General features: G+C 40.8%; 1 protein-coding gene across 1 annotated transcript; it reads right to left on the bottom strand.

Annotated features, from left to right (window-relative positions):
- Positions 1-3,935: 3,935 nt before the first annotated feature.
- Positions 3,936-10,783, bottom strand: LOC123445570 (RNA-binding protein 24-B-like). The gene is made up of 6 exons (XM_045122569.1): positions 10,252-10,783; positions 9,972-10,122; positions 7,553-7,694; positions 5,423-5,462; positions 5,012-5,312; positions 3,936-4,895 (listed from the first exon to the last, which is right to left on the bottom strand). Exons 1-6 carry the CDS (start codon positions 10,438-10,440, stop codon positions 4,777-4,779), a joined length of 942 nt encoding a protein of 313 aa, XP_044978504.1. The 5' UTR covers positions 10,441-10,783; the 3' UTR covers positions 3,936-4,776.
- Between the last annotated feature and the right edge of the window lie 7,163 nt (positions 10,784-17,946).

Raw genomic sequence — 17,946 nt, 5'->3', positions numbered from 1 at the left:
GGGAAGGACTTTTGTTGCCGTAACAGGGCTCCCCCTGGTGCGGCGTGTATGGTCTCGGTGGCGGTGGTGCTGCCGTTGGTGGCTGGGTAGCAGTGGCAGCGATCCGGCCCTTCAGGCCCAGATCTGGACCCCCCGAGCCCGATCTGGGTCTGGTCGGGCCTGCCTCGTCGCCTCTGGTTGGTTTGCGGCGCGGCTCGCGGCGGGGATGACAGCGTTGACATCGCACCGCTGCAGCGTGATGATGGGAGCTTCACGAGCTTGTCCATGCCCGACTTAGCTTTTGGGCTGCATGAGGGTAGCTGCGATGGCGGCCTACGTGCAGCAACACGACATCGGGGACTTTACGAGCCCCGGGACTTGGCCGGCGCTCGGCCGGGCCTTCTTGGCTGGTGTGTCCTGGCTGCTGTGTCTGGTCGGCACCCGCCGATGGCGGTGGAGGATGCCGATGGCGGCGGTGGCTGCGCTGCTGCTGCTCTTTGGTTCCAATGGTTCGGTGTGCTCTCGTCGTCGTGTCCGGACGGCGACCGTCTTGGACGATGGAGGTAGTCCCCTCCTGTGTGGTTGTCCCCCTGTCAGATCGTGTCTTCGGGTGGTTCGCCTCAGACTGACCGGCCTTGCTACGTTGACCATGGTGAGACGATGATGATGATTGCCAGACCGAGGTGGCGTTTGTTGGTGGATGGCATGCTTAGTGGTGCGTCTCTGATTGTTCGGGGGTGGTGGCTTGGGGGTCGGGAGAAATCCTTGTCTTTTGACACCGACATGGTGACGCTTGAGAGTGTCACCCTTCCTTCCTAAAGGGTGTCGGGTGTGCCTCCTCCCCATGCCTCAGAGCGTACCGGGGGAAACCCTAGTACATGTCCGGGCAGCAGTGTCGTCGTCGTCATTATCCTTCGTGAAGGTGCTGCTTGGTACGCGATGGATCAAGATGCTTCGATCGTGGTGGGAATGTTCCGGAGGAGACGCAGCGGTTGCGGGTCATTATTGTTTTCGTTAAGCCGTGATGTTGGCATTATTTTCTCTTTCTTTTCTTTTTGGGCGTGGATGTGTTGTTTTGACCCATCAGTGATTTCATGTTGTATCATGTGGTTGCTATATATATATAGCGGGGCGAAAGCCTATTTCGAGAGAGAGATGCTCTTAGGTGGACATGTATGTGCCCGACCCAGTCATCTTAAGATCAACCCGCAAGGGCGAGTCGTTTGATGATCCCACTCGACTGGTTCATCTTCCATCCACCTAAATCCATGAGTAGTGGAAATCCTAGGAGGCAACATCCTCAAACATTTGTTGTAAGTGATCATCTATTTTTCTCGATGAGATTTTGTTTGAAAAGGAGGACGACCCCAAGCCCCTGCATTTGGAGAATATATGTAGTTATTTTATTAATTATTCATAAAGGTCTTATAAAATAATATTTCAGTAAGTCTGAAGTCATCATCTTGACAATATTTGTTGCTACTCCTAACTCCTTGATGAAGGCGTACCGAATGTCCTACCCGAATACAAAACAGACCTTGCACGAAAGCCTAAGATCTAAAACCGTAGACCCCAACCAAGCCTCTTACCAGTTCTCAGGAACACACCGGTCCGACGCATTCTGAGAATCCACCGCCAGCATCTTTTATCGATCCATCTTCGGCGCAGGTACTGACCTGTCGACATCACCCGATGCCAGGCAACACCACCTCCCTACGTGTGTTCATCATCATACATCTGTCGCCGAGACACTACTGCTCCACGTTGTCGAGACTCCACATCGTCGATGACATCGATTGGAGAAACGGCCTTTGTAGTGCAATTATCATTGTGTCTCACAGGCTGTTCTCTATCCCAAGCCTCTTATTGTACGGTTTGTCTTTCGTCGATTTCATGAAAGATTGTGCTTTTTTCGGGGTTTTCTATTTTGATGATGAGGACAACGGTTAGTTGGAATATTTTGTAAGTTCCATGCATGAGAGAAGATCTTGAAAGAAAAAAGGTGAGAAATCATAAACGGTGATGATAAACTAAGACATGATATCCCCGACAATGCAACACTGAAGTGGGCATTATTTTTGGGGATCTAGAAGATTAGAGGGAAGAACCATGTTTCTGGTCTTGTTGTTTTCATAGGAGAGTCCCTCTTGGCTTTTCTTTCTATCAGATAAACAATGACACGCGCTAGTTGACATGACCCATCAAGTTTTGTTTACAGAAGTGACGTGGGGCTGCACATTATCCATGTTTTCTAATGGTGTTGGCTACCTTTTGTAGAAAAAAATGATGTATTTTTTCACGCATATAGATAGAAAAATATTTTTTTATCTCCATGAGATGAAAAATGATACAATTAGTAAGAAACGATTTTACATCAAACTAATACCAAAGATGTTTTTATTTTACAAATTTTCCTCAAATTGAGAAGCATCCAAATGCGTGGAAAGAGCAGTTATTAGTGATCATACTAAAACACGGGATATAATATTATCGCCCAAAGGACACATGGAAACTCCATCTCTCTTACAAACATACTTGCCCTCCTTTTTCGAGAATGTGATGCTTTCTACCATCATTTCTTCAATGGGAATAATGCACATTGGGGAGACATTTGTTGACACCTCATGCACTATATTATATCCTACTAGTTTAAAACTAAGCCACACAATTCTCTTCTAACTAGAGAGTTCTATTGGGATATTCTTTGACTCTTGTAGGTACAAATTCTTTCGGAATATGGGATATACTAAGTACATTTAGAACATCTACGATACTTATGGAACTAAAACATATATATTTTAGTGGCATACATTACCATAAATTGTTGTAAATTTCATATAATATTAGATCAATTTTCTTTATATTTTAATAAAAACTCATTTCAACAAAACTTCTCAAACTAGGAGATAAAAAATTAAGAAATGTTACTACTTTATCATTGGTGTGTTCGCAAGAATAGTTGCTTTAATTTGTAAAAAAAAGAAACTATTGGGTGCTTGTAGTACCGGTTGTGTGGTTAACGTTTATAGAGACATTATAAAATTTAAGATTAATTTAATGTATCAACCAAACAAAAAACTAGTTCAATTATAGTCATGTGAGTTATGAACAAATAAAATAGTTTAATATAAATCATTTTAGTCTTAAACACCGGGTTATTAAAGTATGGATGATTAATTTTCTCCTGTTTATCCATATTTATTCCTTAACCATTGAGCAAGAGTGGACAGGTGAGAATGGGTTATATCTAGACATAACAATTTAGAGTTGTAGGGTTGTTCACGAGACTTCAACTTTATAATATCGTCTAAGCATCATCTGATATACTCCTAATATATTTTTGTAAGAAATTAAACCCAATCATTTATGTATTACTATTTGATGGTGGAATTTTTAAAATGGGTTATATATTTCCAACATTCGTCAAAGGTGAGACAACACCACACCATCCTCGAACATGTGATATGTCTGGTTTTATTAGCCACACTTGCAAAGAAACATTTTTGCATTTTATAATGTTGTAAATATACATGTGTATATGTGTGTCAATAATATATTGAATACATTTTTTATGCGAAGAAGTGTAAACACTCATCCAAAAATATCTTCATAGTCTTTCTTTTTCCAGTAGAGTTTGTCAACACTACAAAATCTCATCCGTATCATTTGGATTTCTTATCATGATTATTTTCTTTGCTGTCTTGAGCTAATCAACTAAAATTATGTACACAAAAGTTCTAAAAATATATTTTGTATGAAATATAAGGTCATAAACTACACTCATTTCATATAAGTTTTTAGGTTGTGTTGTCTTGTTGGGGAGAAACAAAAGTGAGAATTTTGTATGCATGGATATCAATGCATATGTGCATGGGGTTTCAATCACATATTTTGTTGGTGTGATCTAACTCTTGGCTCGCAAAAGGCTACCAGCAATGTGACACACAAAAAAATGATCAAGAAATGCGCTCACACGCCGATGTGTTGCAAGTACTGAAAGTATGCATTTTATGCACATAAGTTTCTCGAATGGAGGCTATGAGTATGTGTGTTTCATAATAATCATTACATAATAAGATCAACGGCAAATAATAGTAAACATAATCTTGTAATTGTTTCTGATATGTAACTATTCATCTGAGCTTGGGCCTAACCATGGCTGCCTTTACTTGGTGAAGAGGATGCATATAAATGCAACACATGCATGGTATGGTGGACGGTGGACAAGGAAGAGAAATAAAGAGCACTCCAATTTACGTGTGTAAAGACACCCTGACTAACTAAACTCATTGCGTAACTCCATGACCATAATTTCTATGGAGCTAAGCCCCATGAAAAAGTTTTTTCCTGGGAGACAGAGGCTGCCTATGAAAAATCAGCAGCGACTCAACCACTTAAGTATTTGACCCTGCACTCTTCCATAAGAGCGCAAGGTGCACCAAAAACTTTGCTACACCTAAGTAATGTGAACTACATGACTAATTAATATCAGCCAAAGATAGACTAATTGTTAATTTGAGACCTATATATGCATAAAGATTAGCTGCTTGAGCTGCTGGACTGAGGAGACATGCATGCATTTAGAATATTATTTTTTCAAAAAATATAAGACCTTAATTAGGTACGAGACCACTACAAAATGGAAAATTGGACTTTAGTCCTGTTAGCTTGCCAATGAAGCACTCAACCCATGGTGGTCACTGGAAGCAAGTTAGTAGGTTGCATATGCATGTAAATGAAGAAAGAAGATATGTAGGTGCATGAAGAGGCAAACTTAATTGAGGCAGCCATGGTTTTCTAGGCTAAGGGCTTCTTCTGATCTGGTGTTGCAATGGGCATGGGGGAGATGAGCCTGTACTGATACTGTGGTGCAGATGCCGGCAGAGCTGGAGCTGTCAGCTGAGCGAGTGTCATACCTGCATAGAGAAAACCATACAACATATTTTTCAGACTAATATTCTAGATTTTTCACCAATGACGTATGTCTAGAATCTCTAGATCAAACAAGAATTTAGTTAAGCGAAAGTCTCACCTCCTGCCTGGTTGCCAGTACTAGGCTCAAACGCGGCGGCGCCAATGAACTGGTGAAGGCCGGACACCGCAGTAGGGCTGCTGTCCGGCGGGGCACCGACCGCCGCGTACTGGTACATCTGGGGGTATTGCATCATGCTGTATGCAGCGGCGGCGTTGACAGAAGGGGCATATTGGCAGTAGGGGTAGAGCCCGGTAGGATCAGCCATTGCTAGCCCCGCCGGCGGCGCTGTGGTGGCACCACCGTTGAAGACCTGGTACTGTGCGCCTCCGGCCAGCCCACCGTACGCCTGATAGTAGGTCTGGCAAAAATTTAGGGCGAGGCATGCATGTACATGATTAGACATGTTGTACAATAATAATTCACGACAAGCAAGCAAAACAGTTGGTTTTTCAGGGATAGCATACGTACCAGTGGCTGGTAGCCGTAGTCCGAGAAATATGGAGAGTACCTGCAATTGATTTTGAGAAGAAAGAAATCAGGTAAACAAATATTTTCTCTGCATTTTTTTTTAAATCCCCTTTTCTTTTATTATTTACTTAGTTGCATGTATAGTTTGGGAAAAGTAATTGTGCATGTAAGATGGATGGTGGGCGCTGGAGTTTTGGGTTAATTTTTTCTTTATGCATTTCAAAAGTTGTCCAAAAACCCGTACATGTGTATCATATTTAAGTTTTAAAATATAACAAAATTCGTCATGTACTTAAAAATAAGTGGCTGCTATACAATATTTAAAAAATTTAAACAGTTTGCTTTTGTGCATTGTTCACTTTTTGTGGGTGCTTGCGTCATAACATGATGTACAATATGGACATTCTTATTGTTTAGGACGCAACCTAAATAATTATATATAGTTGAGGAGAACTAAACTAGTTCTCTCCAACTACAATTATTTAGGTTAGGGGGGAGTAGTTATGTAAAACCTATACTTCAACACACATCCTTGCATGCATGCATGCAAAATAAAAAACACATAAATATGCTACTTTTTTTGTAACTCTAATTCACTTGATTAATTTCACTTTACTTTTCTCAACAGACTATGTTTGTGCTTACTTAACGAGCTAAACTATCATATCACATGCCCTGTCTTTCAAAACAAGTCTTATAACTTTTGTCTCAAGTCAGACATTGTAAAGTTTGACCAACCAAGTAAGAAAAACTATCAAGAACTACAGTACAAAAACTATAAGTCTGGATGAAGTAAGGTATAAATTAAGCCTAGACAGTTTATAGAAGGAGGATGCCTATGTAATTCTAATTGAAAAACTATAAGTGCAGATGAAGTACGGTATACATTTATATTACAATAATAAGAGTACTTGTAAGAAGTGCAAAAACACGTAAATAGGTTACTTTTTACATGAATCATAAAATTTCAAATTTTTTAAAGTACTACATGTGTGAATTTTCCAACAAAAATGAATTTTGCAGAAATGACTTTGGCATCACAAAAAAAAAAAAAAGCTGAGCGAGAGTAAAAATACTCTCCTAGATAGGATATAGATTGGAAACTCAAAAAAGAAAAAAGAAAAAGATAGGATATAGATTAGGAGGTTTGAAGGGAGAAGGAGGGGAGAACTAGCCAAGTTGATAGTTCAGAGCTAAACAAGAAAAAAAAACGGATAGTTGAAAGCTGAAAAGTAAACAATCTTTTGTACTACTGCCTGTAATACTGGTTGCACATGTACGTTCGTGTGGGTACTGAAGCAACGCAAGATTACTCAACGAACTAGTATGTGTGTTGTGTAGCTGCATCTGTAACACATTAATACATGTACACCGCATGCATGCATGCATACCCCGCATACCTACATGATTAGATGCCCAGCCTCACTCTACGTCGTATTAAACCTACTCTTAATCCGCTTCCCTCCTCTCCGCGCCTCTCTCTCTATACACACACACACACACACAAAAAGTGCATGCATGATACTCCCTCCGTTTTTAAATAAGTTTTTTTACAAATTTTACTCTGAACTACATACGAAGCAAAATGAATGAATATATATACTTTAAAGTATGTCTATATACTACTCCCTCCGTTTTTAAATATAAGTCTTTTAAGAGATTTTACTAGAGGTCTACATACGAAACAAAATAAGTGAATCTATATTTTAAAGTATGACTATATATATCCATATGTAGTTCAAAAGTGAAACCTCTAAAAAGACTTATATTTAGGAACCGAGGAAGTAGCTCATAATAGAATTTTTTTAAAATACTTGTATTTAGGAACGAAGAGAAGAGAGTAGTTGCACTTTGTTTTTTGGGTGAGGGAGAGGGGGAGCGAGTACGAATACTGTATGGATATATGAGCTGTGGGGGCACATGCATGCATGGAAGCTGGAGGGAGAAGCAGGGGCACATGGAGCATGGATGGACGGTGCAGTCCTTGGCCCCCAACCGCCAACCATCAACAAGCATGCAACCGCCCTTTAACAAAAACCATGCCCTTTACAGCTAGCAAGCTCGAGCTACCCCAGCAAAGCACAGAGAAAGAGTGCAGATCTAGAGAGGGAACCAATGGAGTGCACTCACCCGTACATGTTGTAGGCCGCGGCGGGGATCCCTTGCTGGATGCCATGGTCGACGAAGCTGGCACCACCACCACCACCACCAGCAATGGCAGCTTTCATTGCCCTCGTGTTGATGTTGCCTCCTCCATGGACAGGGCCTACCGCTGCGTGCGGGTACAAGTTAATAAACAGCCAGTAAGTTTGTTGTGTACTTGCACGGACAGTGCATGGTGGCGTTAACTGGAATGAACTGAAGTAAGATCGACGTGCGAATGCTATGCAGTTTCTCATTCTTTTGCACCTTGTTCAAGCTATGTACTGTGTGAAGGACCGGTTCGTTACGTACCATGTTCGAATTACTAGTAAAGTTCAGACATGATCCATATATATATATGTTACCGTTGTCAGTCAGACTAAGTATTGGTCAAACTCAGCTGAAGGTATAGTCAAACCGTGCCTCGCAAAGATCAACAGAGTGGATGTTTATATATAGTTTTAGAGGCAGGTTAAAAAGTGCACCGAACTTTATTTACTCCTCCTACGTTGGTGGATGTTGCTGCAAGGAACAGCTCCCAAGAATAACGAACCGTGCCTGCTTTCTACAGCTTTGCAGCAAAGCTATCTAGCTGGTGGCCATGCATGCGCGGGGTACCTTTTTCACCTCCGGTGAAAATCTGTCGGGTACTATTACTAGTACTACTAACGGTCTTGTGCAGGTACTATTTTCCTTCAATAACTTGATGCCAATTTGCGTTATCCATGGCCCTGATGCTAGGCTGAAATTCCATGTTTACTCTACTGTAACATCAATGATTGATTAGCCTGTCAGAATTCTCCCCTAACCTCGGTTCTGACAAGTCTCCGATATGCATACTCCTTTGACCGGTACACCCTAGTAGGCTGGTTGCAGTGGAGAGTAACTTATACTAATGTCATGCATATAACACTAGTGTAATGCATATAACATTAGTCTACCCCACAATGTAAAATATCATAGTGTTAGTATCTTCACTTTTAGTTTGTAGACTCGTTTTCTGTTGGAAAGCGCTAGGCGATGGTAACATACACCACCATTTTCCTCGGCTAATATTATGTCATGTCACCAATATGTCAAGTTGGTATTTCACGAGCATACATGTTACTACCTATGTTACTTTTATTATGATAAGTTATATTTTAGGTATTAGCACAACCATTAAGGGGTAGATTTGACTACTGATGTCTACTGGTCGATGTTGGTTACTTTATTTATAAAACGGGGCGAAAGCCTTTTTCGGTAATAAGGACCCCAAAAATTATCTTACTCTAAAATACTTTCTGGCAAAAATCTACAGATACAACTTTCAATTATCATTCTGAATAATTAAAATGATACGTGTAGGCAATGTGGACTCAAGACATGTCCAAAACATCACTTATTAGTTATAGGAAGGGAAGTATATGTTTTCCCGCAAAAGAAATAAGGGAGTATATGTTTGTACAAGAATTATGTTCTAAGTATATTGCTTCATAACGAATGATTGTTTTCATATTACCATTGTGAATAGTGTTAAACGTACTTTAACCGACAATAGTTACGTCGGTATTAAGTTAATAAACAGAATTAGCATCTCCTTGCAGATTGTTCCAGAGTGATGTAAGAATCAAATCGGATTTTGTTCTTAGAATAACTCTAAACAAAAGAAACATACTTTTTGAGTGTGTAATCTCGACCGGGAAAACATTAGCAAGACCGTTATAGGCATGTACGCAGCTTTTATTAGTACCAGCAAATCTATAACACCAGTAGTTTTTGTGCAATTGCGCAAAGCATGCATAAAATGATGTGCATCCTTAATCATGTCATCTCCAGCTAAAGTACTAATTTCGATAAGAACTTTGCATCATTTGGTAACTGATCGTCTACAAATTTTCTTTTTTGAATGAAAGGGGTTTCCCCCCTGCCCCATTTTACTAAATGAAGCAACATAGTCTCACAGATTCCTCAACAGCCACTCGAAAAACACTAAGCAAAATAAAGACTAGGCTAAAGGCCAACAACTAGAATGTTTTCAAGCACCCACAGGCTGGGAAAGATCGTCTACAATTCAAGACATGCTAGATTAATTAAGTTGGCAGATATTGATTAGCAAACACCAAAGAGTAGCTGATATATGCATGCATGGCATGCACGACGTGCTCAAGCATAGGTTCTTGCTCAGGGGCATACAAAAAGTATAGTTGAGAAGATTACAAGTTAATAAAAACATCTAATTAACTAACTAATTGAGTAAACAGTAACTGGTATATAATTGCATCATGCAAGCACGTCTAGCTAACTTCTTGCTCATGGTCAACGGCTGACTATCAAACAAAGACGTGCATGGCGCTCAGTTCTCACAAACTAATTAGCATAATTCAGTAAATTTGAAGTGAATCAAGGCTTGGAACTAATTAATTACCAGCATATGGTTGCAGATAAGGCAGTGGCTGCGGCGCCTTGGACCTCTGGACCCCGAGGCAGGCGAGGTTGCAGTTGGCCCTCCGGCCGTCGATCACCGGGTACGGATCCAAGCACGCCCTCATGGCCGCCTCCGCCTCCCTGAACGTAACCTGCCAAGCATCCATCCGGACATAGCATCATCTATAACGGGACTCAGTTAAGCAAGATAATTAACTACTGAAGATCGATCGATCGATGATGCATGAGGGGAAGAGAGAATTGTTTGGGCGGGTACTCACGAATCCGTAGCCCTTGGATCTGCCGGTGCCCTTGTCGGCGATGACGACGGCCTCGAGGATCTCGCCGAAGCGCTCGAAGTGGCCGCGCACGCCCTCCTTGCTCGTCTCCCACGCCAGGCCCCCCACGAACACCTTGGTCATCCTCGTGTCGCCGCCGCCGGCTGCCATCGCCTGATGAGCCATGGACATCGTCTTCTTCTTGTTCTAGCTCTGGGCGGCCTCTCCTGATCTCGTGATTTCTCTCTTGCTGGATGGCTGGCTGGCTAGTGTCTGTCCACCAACCGAGAGAGGAACTAATAACTAACCTGGCACCCTGCGTCTGTGTGTGCTTTGGGGGGCGTCAAGAAAGGCGAGGTGAGGTGCGATCGAGGCTTGATGTGCAAGGGATCCGACGAAAGCAAAGCTTGCACCAACAACCCTAGCTGCTAGCCTGGATGCCTGTGCTCGCCGAAGGCCCTCTAGAGAGAGAAGGAGACTGTGGAGAGAGAGAGAGAGAGAGAGAGAGAGAGAAGGAAAGAGAGAGGGGAAGAGAAGGAAAGAGAGAGAGGAAAGAAAGCGAAAGCTAGCCGGCAAAGGGAAAGAAAGAGGACTCGAGGAGGTAGTAAGGGTGGGACCTTCCTTGCATGTTCCCGTGCATGCATGTATTTCCAACATTTGTACTCCCTCCATTCCTAACACTTCCTTCGTTTTTAAATATAGCAAAAGGGCTCTTGCCTTGCAACGGGAAGAAAAAAACCACATGTTTTTAATATTTTTATAATCATTTTGATTTATTAAAATAATAAACTAACTAACTAATGTAGTCAGTCCTATCCTATTTTGTTGAGAAATCAACCCATCCATTGTTAATTTCACCATGATGAGAAATTGAGCAGGACAAGCAAAGCAAAACAAAGAGGCTACGTGGATTGATCAATAGACTGTTATCTTATTTCACTCATGAGGTAGAGAATGTGGGATCAGATGACAAACTGAAGGTGGTGTTCCATTCTCAGTCTCTACAACAATACAATCTTACATTCAATACATTCATTCATCAGATTTTCTTGCCGGTGCTTGGCACACGGTTGGAGGCATGGGGAGGGGATCTCACCAGATGATGAGTTCCTGTCGGAGGAGGCGATACGATGAGGGGAGCAAGGGTTAGGCGCCTCTATCTGGCCATAAGGAGTCGTCGTTGCCGCGCCATAACCTCGGAGTTCCCCGTGTGAGCCATGGAGGCCCGCCTCCATCTGCAAGTACTTCGCTCCGCCGCGCTGCCGCCGTTCTGCATTGAGCAGACGCATCATCCCGAGTCACTGTAGCTGTCGCGTTGATTTGATCTAGAAGCTGTGCTCGAGCGCCGAAACGGGGGCAGCAAGCGGGCAGAGGTATGGTCGCGGACGCGGGTGGGTTGAGATCGATAACAGTGGTGGTTGAGGTCGGCCGCAGCAGCGAGTGGTGTGGCAGCGGCCTGGGCACACGTCAGGGTGGACCAGGGTCGACGCGATGCGCTCGAGCGCCGCAACGGGGGCAGTGAGCGGGGAGAGGTACGACCGCGGAGGCGGGTGGGTTGAGATCGGCAGCGGTGACGGTTGAGGTCGGCCGAGGCGGCGAGTGGTGTGGCGGCGGCCTGGGCACAGGCCAGGGTGGCCCAGGGTCGACGGGAGGAGGCGATGCGTACGGGTATAATTTTTGGAGCGAATCGTTTTTTCCTTTTGTGTTGCAGATAAATGATGGAGCACGGGTTGAATAACAAAAAATACAGGGGCTTTTTTATAAAAATGCCACGGTGGGTTTTCCGACGGAAGCAATAGCCTCTTTATTATTAGGTATAGATAAGTTTTTTTAGAGATTTTACTAGCGACTACATACGATATATATGAACATATTTTAAAGTATAGATTCATTCATTTTGCTCTGTATGTAGTCGCTAGTGAAATCTTTAGAAAGACTTATAGTATTTAGGAATGAAGGGAGTATGATACCTTTTAGAATTTCACTATAGACTACATATGAATGTATATAAATATATTTTAGAGTGTAGATTTATTCATTTAGCTTTATATGTAGTTCATTATTAATATCTAAAAAGTCTTATATTTAGGAACGGAGGAAGTATGTATGTATAAATGGTGTCATGGTGGATACTAAACATGTCTTTTTTATAAAGAATGCTTATATTATCTCAAAATGTAGCATCAAGCAGATACAAAACATTACGACTAACACACAACTTCTTCTTAACTAAGATGCACATAGCGAAACGCCAAAAGTTTGACAAAAGGAAATGAAGAAAACCGATAAATTTGCAAGGAAGAGTCCTATAGGCCGACATTATGCCTATGTCGAAACTAGAAGTGGATTGATCTGGAGGTTAGGCTGCCATCCATGTTGAGCAAAAACCTATGTAGCCGCTGCTCCAACCGCGTACACACCGCCACAGACAACAGTTGGTGTTCCGGTCATTGTAACATAGACCACCTACGTAGTGAATGTGTACAACAGAAAATAACCTATATAGGGGAAGCACTTTTGTAATTAAAAATTAAATCATCACAACCAAAGGGACCAAAGTAAGGCATATGATCCCACCCCTATTTGAATGACTAACCATGTAGAACATGCATATTTGCATTGAAAGAAGAGGTGTTTGATTGTCTCGTCATGAGCACAAAAGCAACACTGCTTACTTCCTGCTCAGTTGCGCCGTGCAAGGTTGACTTTGGTTAACATAACTTTCCTACAAAGATACCATATGTTTTGAAAGTACTTTTCAATGCAAAATTCACAAGTGTGGTCTTTTAACTAATTATTAAATTAACTAATTATTCAAAAGACATTTGTACTTAGTTGAAACTTTCTCTATCGTCCAAAGTGACAACTTTAACATGACCATGCTGAGACGATGTTTTGGATATGGGCACGATCTACAAGTATAACCGTTTTGTATAACAATCAAAATGTTAATTCTCTTTCCATTCGATCACTCCAAGTCTTTTTAAATTATTATATAATTAATTTGGGTATAATCGGCGATGCTCTAAAATTACCCACATCCATTCATGAATGTACTTGTCCTAAGGAATTAGGTGCCAAACGATTGCAATTATATTATATGCTTCCTTTTATCATAAAAATATTTATTATGAAGTTGTTGGTAGGTTTGCCGGTGATCTTGAGATGGCTATGCCATCGAGCAGCGATACATTTTTTGGTGGGGGTGTGAGCGGCGGATCAAAATTGTAAGACATGAGTACCTATGTTCCTGCTCTTTGGGAGAAGGTAAGACCCTACTCTTGCATTTCGTGGTTGTACTGCTTGAGTGCTCACCGATGATCGGGATGATCACCGGAGAGATCGTTTTGTTACAAGCTCTCGGCCTAGAAGCGGATCAGAAGAAGTTGGTGGTAGGTGAGAACCCTAGCTCTAGGGAAATCTAGAATATGTTCGATCCCGTGAGAAGATTCCCAACTTGCATTATATACCCGACTGAGCTAGGGTTACACGGTGGAAGGACCACATGTAGACTTGCGCCCCTTGATCCCATCGGACCATGCATGGCGCACCTTCCAGGTTACTCAAGGTGGTCCGGTAGTTGGGCCCGAGAGGCAGACTTGGCTCCTGGTCGAGGGAAGTGATGAGTCCCTTACTCGACTGACATGCCCAAATGTCATATCGTCGTCAAGGTTGCATGCCAAGGCCGGGAAGATGATAGCTTGAAAGATTAAATTTGATAATTGAAATAGAATTATCAATTGCTATGCCATACTTTTGTAATATTACTTATATGTGATTTGGGAAAACTAATGAAATGAAGGATTTTTTTTGGCTGTAATGGATTCTGTAGGTGTAACGAGAAGCCCTAAATCATGGCACCCATCTATGAACATGACACCTTGAAAGCAATGTATCAATGGAAAGCAACCAAAATCCATAAGGGAAAAAAGAATTGTAAATCGATCACTTATCAAACCACAAAAGTATGGGAAATATATTGCTTAGTGGGAGAGCAATACACAAAGCTTCTTTGAGATGACAGCTACACATACTAACAACTTGACTAGTTTAATTAGTGTGTCGATAGGTTTAACTAATATCGCTCCCTACTCATTATGTATCATATGTACCTCTTTGTACTTTTGTGGTTGACCCATGTGAAGTAGTGGACAAACACATTCTTGTTAAATTCGTTCTGTTAAGAAGACACCTTTTTTTGTATTTATTTCGGGCATTTAACTTTGCATTAGTTATATGTGTGTTGACTTTGATTCTATTTGCTAAATGATTTTGCATCCACATATATGATCATCATGCCTATGAATAGGGGATTAGACAATAGTATATCTACCTGAAAAAGTATATGTGTATGGGCCATGTATGGCCCATGGGGCGAACATGCTAATTGTAGTTTCAACTTTTGTCTCACCAAACTTGTTGTCAACAATGGCTTTTCAGCTACAGAAGAATATTTGAGGGGATCCTAGTTCACAAGAGATAGTACTCAATGAAACATTGCGTAAGAATACAACCGACCCAAATTAATAATGCATTTCTTCTCAAAAGTCAATTGATTCACGTATGTCCTATCTCTTGTGCTCATCGGTTCCGCGATGACTTTGCTCTAATGAGCTCAGATTTTCAAACAAAAAGATACAAAATTAATCTTTGATATTTTTTAAATGACATATATATAAACATGGATGTGATATATGCACATGGTACTAATATTTATATTACACATGGAGAGAGAGGGAGGGAGAGAGAGATAGAGATAGAGATAGATAGATATATAGATAGATAGATAGATAGATAGAGAGAGAGAGAGAGAGAGAGAGAGAGAGAGATGAAAACGAAAGTTAGCTGGCCAAAGGGAAACAAAGAGGACTACAGGAGGTGGGGATGGTCCTTCATTGCATGTTACTCCCTTTGTTTCTTTTTTCTTTGGAAGTGAATTTTGGTCATAGTCAAGCTAAACAAACTTTGACCATATCTATATAAAAAAATAACAACATCCACAATACTAAAGTTATATGGTATGAAAGTTAATTTGATGATGCACCTAATAATGTTGATTTTATATTTTGGATATTGATATTTTTCTCAGTAAAGTAAGTCAAACTTGACACTTTGATCAACTGTTATATGCAAACTAAAAAGAAACGGAGAGAGTACTATGGTGCATGCACATATTCCCAGTGTTTGTAGGTAAGTACTTTCTCTGGTGCTCTAGAAACACCTAGATATTTCAAAAGATTTTGTGGTGGACACTAAACATGTATGTTTTGAAAGTACTTTTCAAAAAAAATCACAAGTGTGGTTTTTTTGTAAACACCAGAAGTGTGGTTTTCTCAATATTTGAAAGACATGTGTAGTCAAAATTTCTCTATTGTCCAGACTGACAACTTTAACATGACCAGCGTGAGCACATGATGTTTTCGATATGGGTATGGTCTCCAAGAACTAACCCTTTAATAACAAATACAATGGTAATTTCATTTTAAATTGGCCATTCCAAATCTTATGGAATTGAAACTACTTGTCTGAAGGAATTAGGTGCGAAAAGATTGCAATTATTATGCTTTCCCTTGTCGTATCAGTGTTTATTATGAACTGGTAGCAGGTTGCACACCAAGGTCGGCGAGAAGAGAGATTCAAAGATGCAAGGTGATCAGTGAGATAGAATTCTCAATTGCTATGCAATTGCTTTTGAATTAATAAGTATATGTGATTTGGGCAAACTAATCATATGTGTGCTTAATTATGTAGGTGTAATGAATTGTTTAGGTCTAATGAGAACCCCAAAATTACCACATCTATCTATGAAAATGACATCATGAAAAACAGTCGAAAGCAACCAAAATCCACAAGGAGAAAAATAATTGTAAATCAATCGATCTTATCAAAGAAGAAAGTATGGGAAAAATTTTGCACTTTAGCCTTTTGACACGTGCGTATCTGGAACTGCAAGCCCTCCCCACAAGCTCCATCCTTGACCATGAGGGCTGATGTCACTTTAAAGAACATCAGGCAACATTGTACCAAGTCCATTCATCATCAGAAACAACCAACATATTGTAGGTAATACTGAGAAAATTATATTTTGGACTGATCAAAATGTCTTATTTGCATGCCCAGACACAAAAGAAGTTATATAAATCTTTTTCCACACACAAGAAATGAAGTATTTACATGTTATAAAGTATCTCTTACTGAAACTTCACACACATGTAGAATACACATGGAATTGTTTTTAGATTTCTTCAAAACATAAAAATGTTATTATTATTATTATTATTATTATTATTATTATTATTATTATTACTATTATTATTGTTGTTCTTTTTATTCTAGGTTCACCTCGGCAGCCCAACTAACATTAAGCTAGAAACTAAAAAGAACATGAGAAAGGTAGAATCTTGAAAAAGAAGGATAGACATAACATTGTTGCTTAGTGGGACAGCTATACATGGATCCTCTTTGAGATGACAGCTACCCATGCTAACTACTAACCTTTTAGTTAGGGCCTTGATAGTTTCAACTATTGCTCTCTACCCTTGTTACGTATCATACGTATGCACATATTTTGTACTTTAGCAATTGTGCTCCTTGCGAAGTAGTGGACGAACACATCCTTATTAATTTTGCTTTGTTTATAAGTAAAAAAAAACGCCTTTACCTTTGCGATACGCGTGTTGACTTTCATGGTGGTGCTTTTATTCTATTTGTTAAGCAACTGTCCATGGACATAGATGCCCATTAGATTTACACCTTTAATGGCATTTATATAGAATGGCATACATACTTTGATAATACAGACAATGCAAATTGTAGGCTTCAACTTTGATCTCACCAAGCTTGTCGTCAACCATGGATTTTCTCGGTACGACAAAACACAATATAATAGTCTGTTTGATTTCCAAAATGTCAGTTGATCCATATGTATTCTAGCTCTTGGCCTTATCTGAATCTCCCTTTTGAGTAAACTTTAAAACCTCTCATGACCTTCGCCTACAAAATTTCTCTGGATATACAATTTTGAAAATATGATGGATGCTAAGCAACACCATTATTAATTGCTGAATTTGGGGCCCACACGTGATCGCAATCACAACCAAACTCCTTCCATGACCAGAAATAATAATCCCAGTGGATTAGACGATGATGGCCTGACAAAAAGTGAGGAGGGCGAACAGTATAATACAGGCCACCCTGGTATTGTACACTTTAGCCTTTTAACACCTGCGTATCTGCAATGCCCAAGGCCTCCCACAAGCTTCCTTTTTGACCGTGTGGGCTGAGGGCACTTTTGGAAACATCGGGCAAACATTGGATCAACTCACTGCATTTGGTCACATGTGGAAGGCCAGGGCTGAGTTTCAGTACATACTTTTCCGTGGCAAACCATATCAGAGATTGGAGAATTTGCAGTTGCAGATTGGAGGGAGTAATAGCTGAGAAAATGCATTTCAAAGTACTTAAAGTGGTCCGAACCAATCTTTGGTTGGATTTATAGAGGGACAGTGGTATCCCCAACCCATCAGGATTCAAATCTTGGTGCTCGCATTATTTCTGAATTTATTTCAGGATTTTCTGGTGATGCGTGTTCAGGGGCAGCAAACGTTCCCGTCGACGAGTCTCGGTCTGTCGTAGATGCTCATAGAGGTAGGGCGTGCGTGTGTGCGTTCATAGGGATGACTCATGAATGTATGCACG

This window comes from Hordeum vulgare, chromosome 3H, assembly GCF_904849725.1.
Source record: "Hordeum vulgare subsp. vulgare chromosome 3H, MorexV3_pseudomolecules_assembly, whole genome shotgun sequence".
Taxonomy (NCBI): domain Eukaryota; kingdom Viridiplantae; phylum Streptophyta; class Magnoliopsida; order Poales; family Poaceae; genus Hordeum; species Hordeum vulgare.
Note: the sequence above shows the minus strand (reverse complement) of the source record. Positions and strands in the feature narration are given on the sequence as shown.

What these genes read in the sequence shown, in the direction of transcription:
- LOC123445570 (XM_045122569.1), bottom strand. Translation starts at nt 10,440, where the DNA reads ATGTCCATGGCTCATCAGGCGATGGCAGCCGGCGGCGGCGACACGAGG. An exon ending in GCGGCCTACAACATGTACGG is followed by an intron (nt 5,463 to 7,552) that starts GTGAGTGCACTC and finishes AATCAATTGCAG; the next exon opens with GTACTCTCCATATTTCTCGG. An exon ending in ACTACGGCTACCAGCCACTG is followed by an intron (nt 5,313 to 5,422) that starts GTACGTATGCTA and finishes AATTTTTGCCAG; the next exon opens with ACCTACTATCAGGCGTACGG.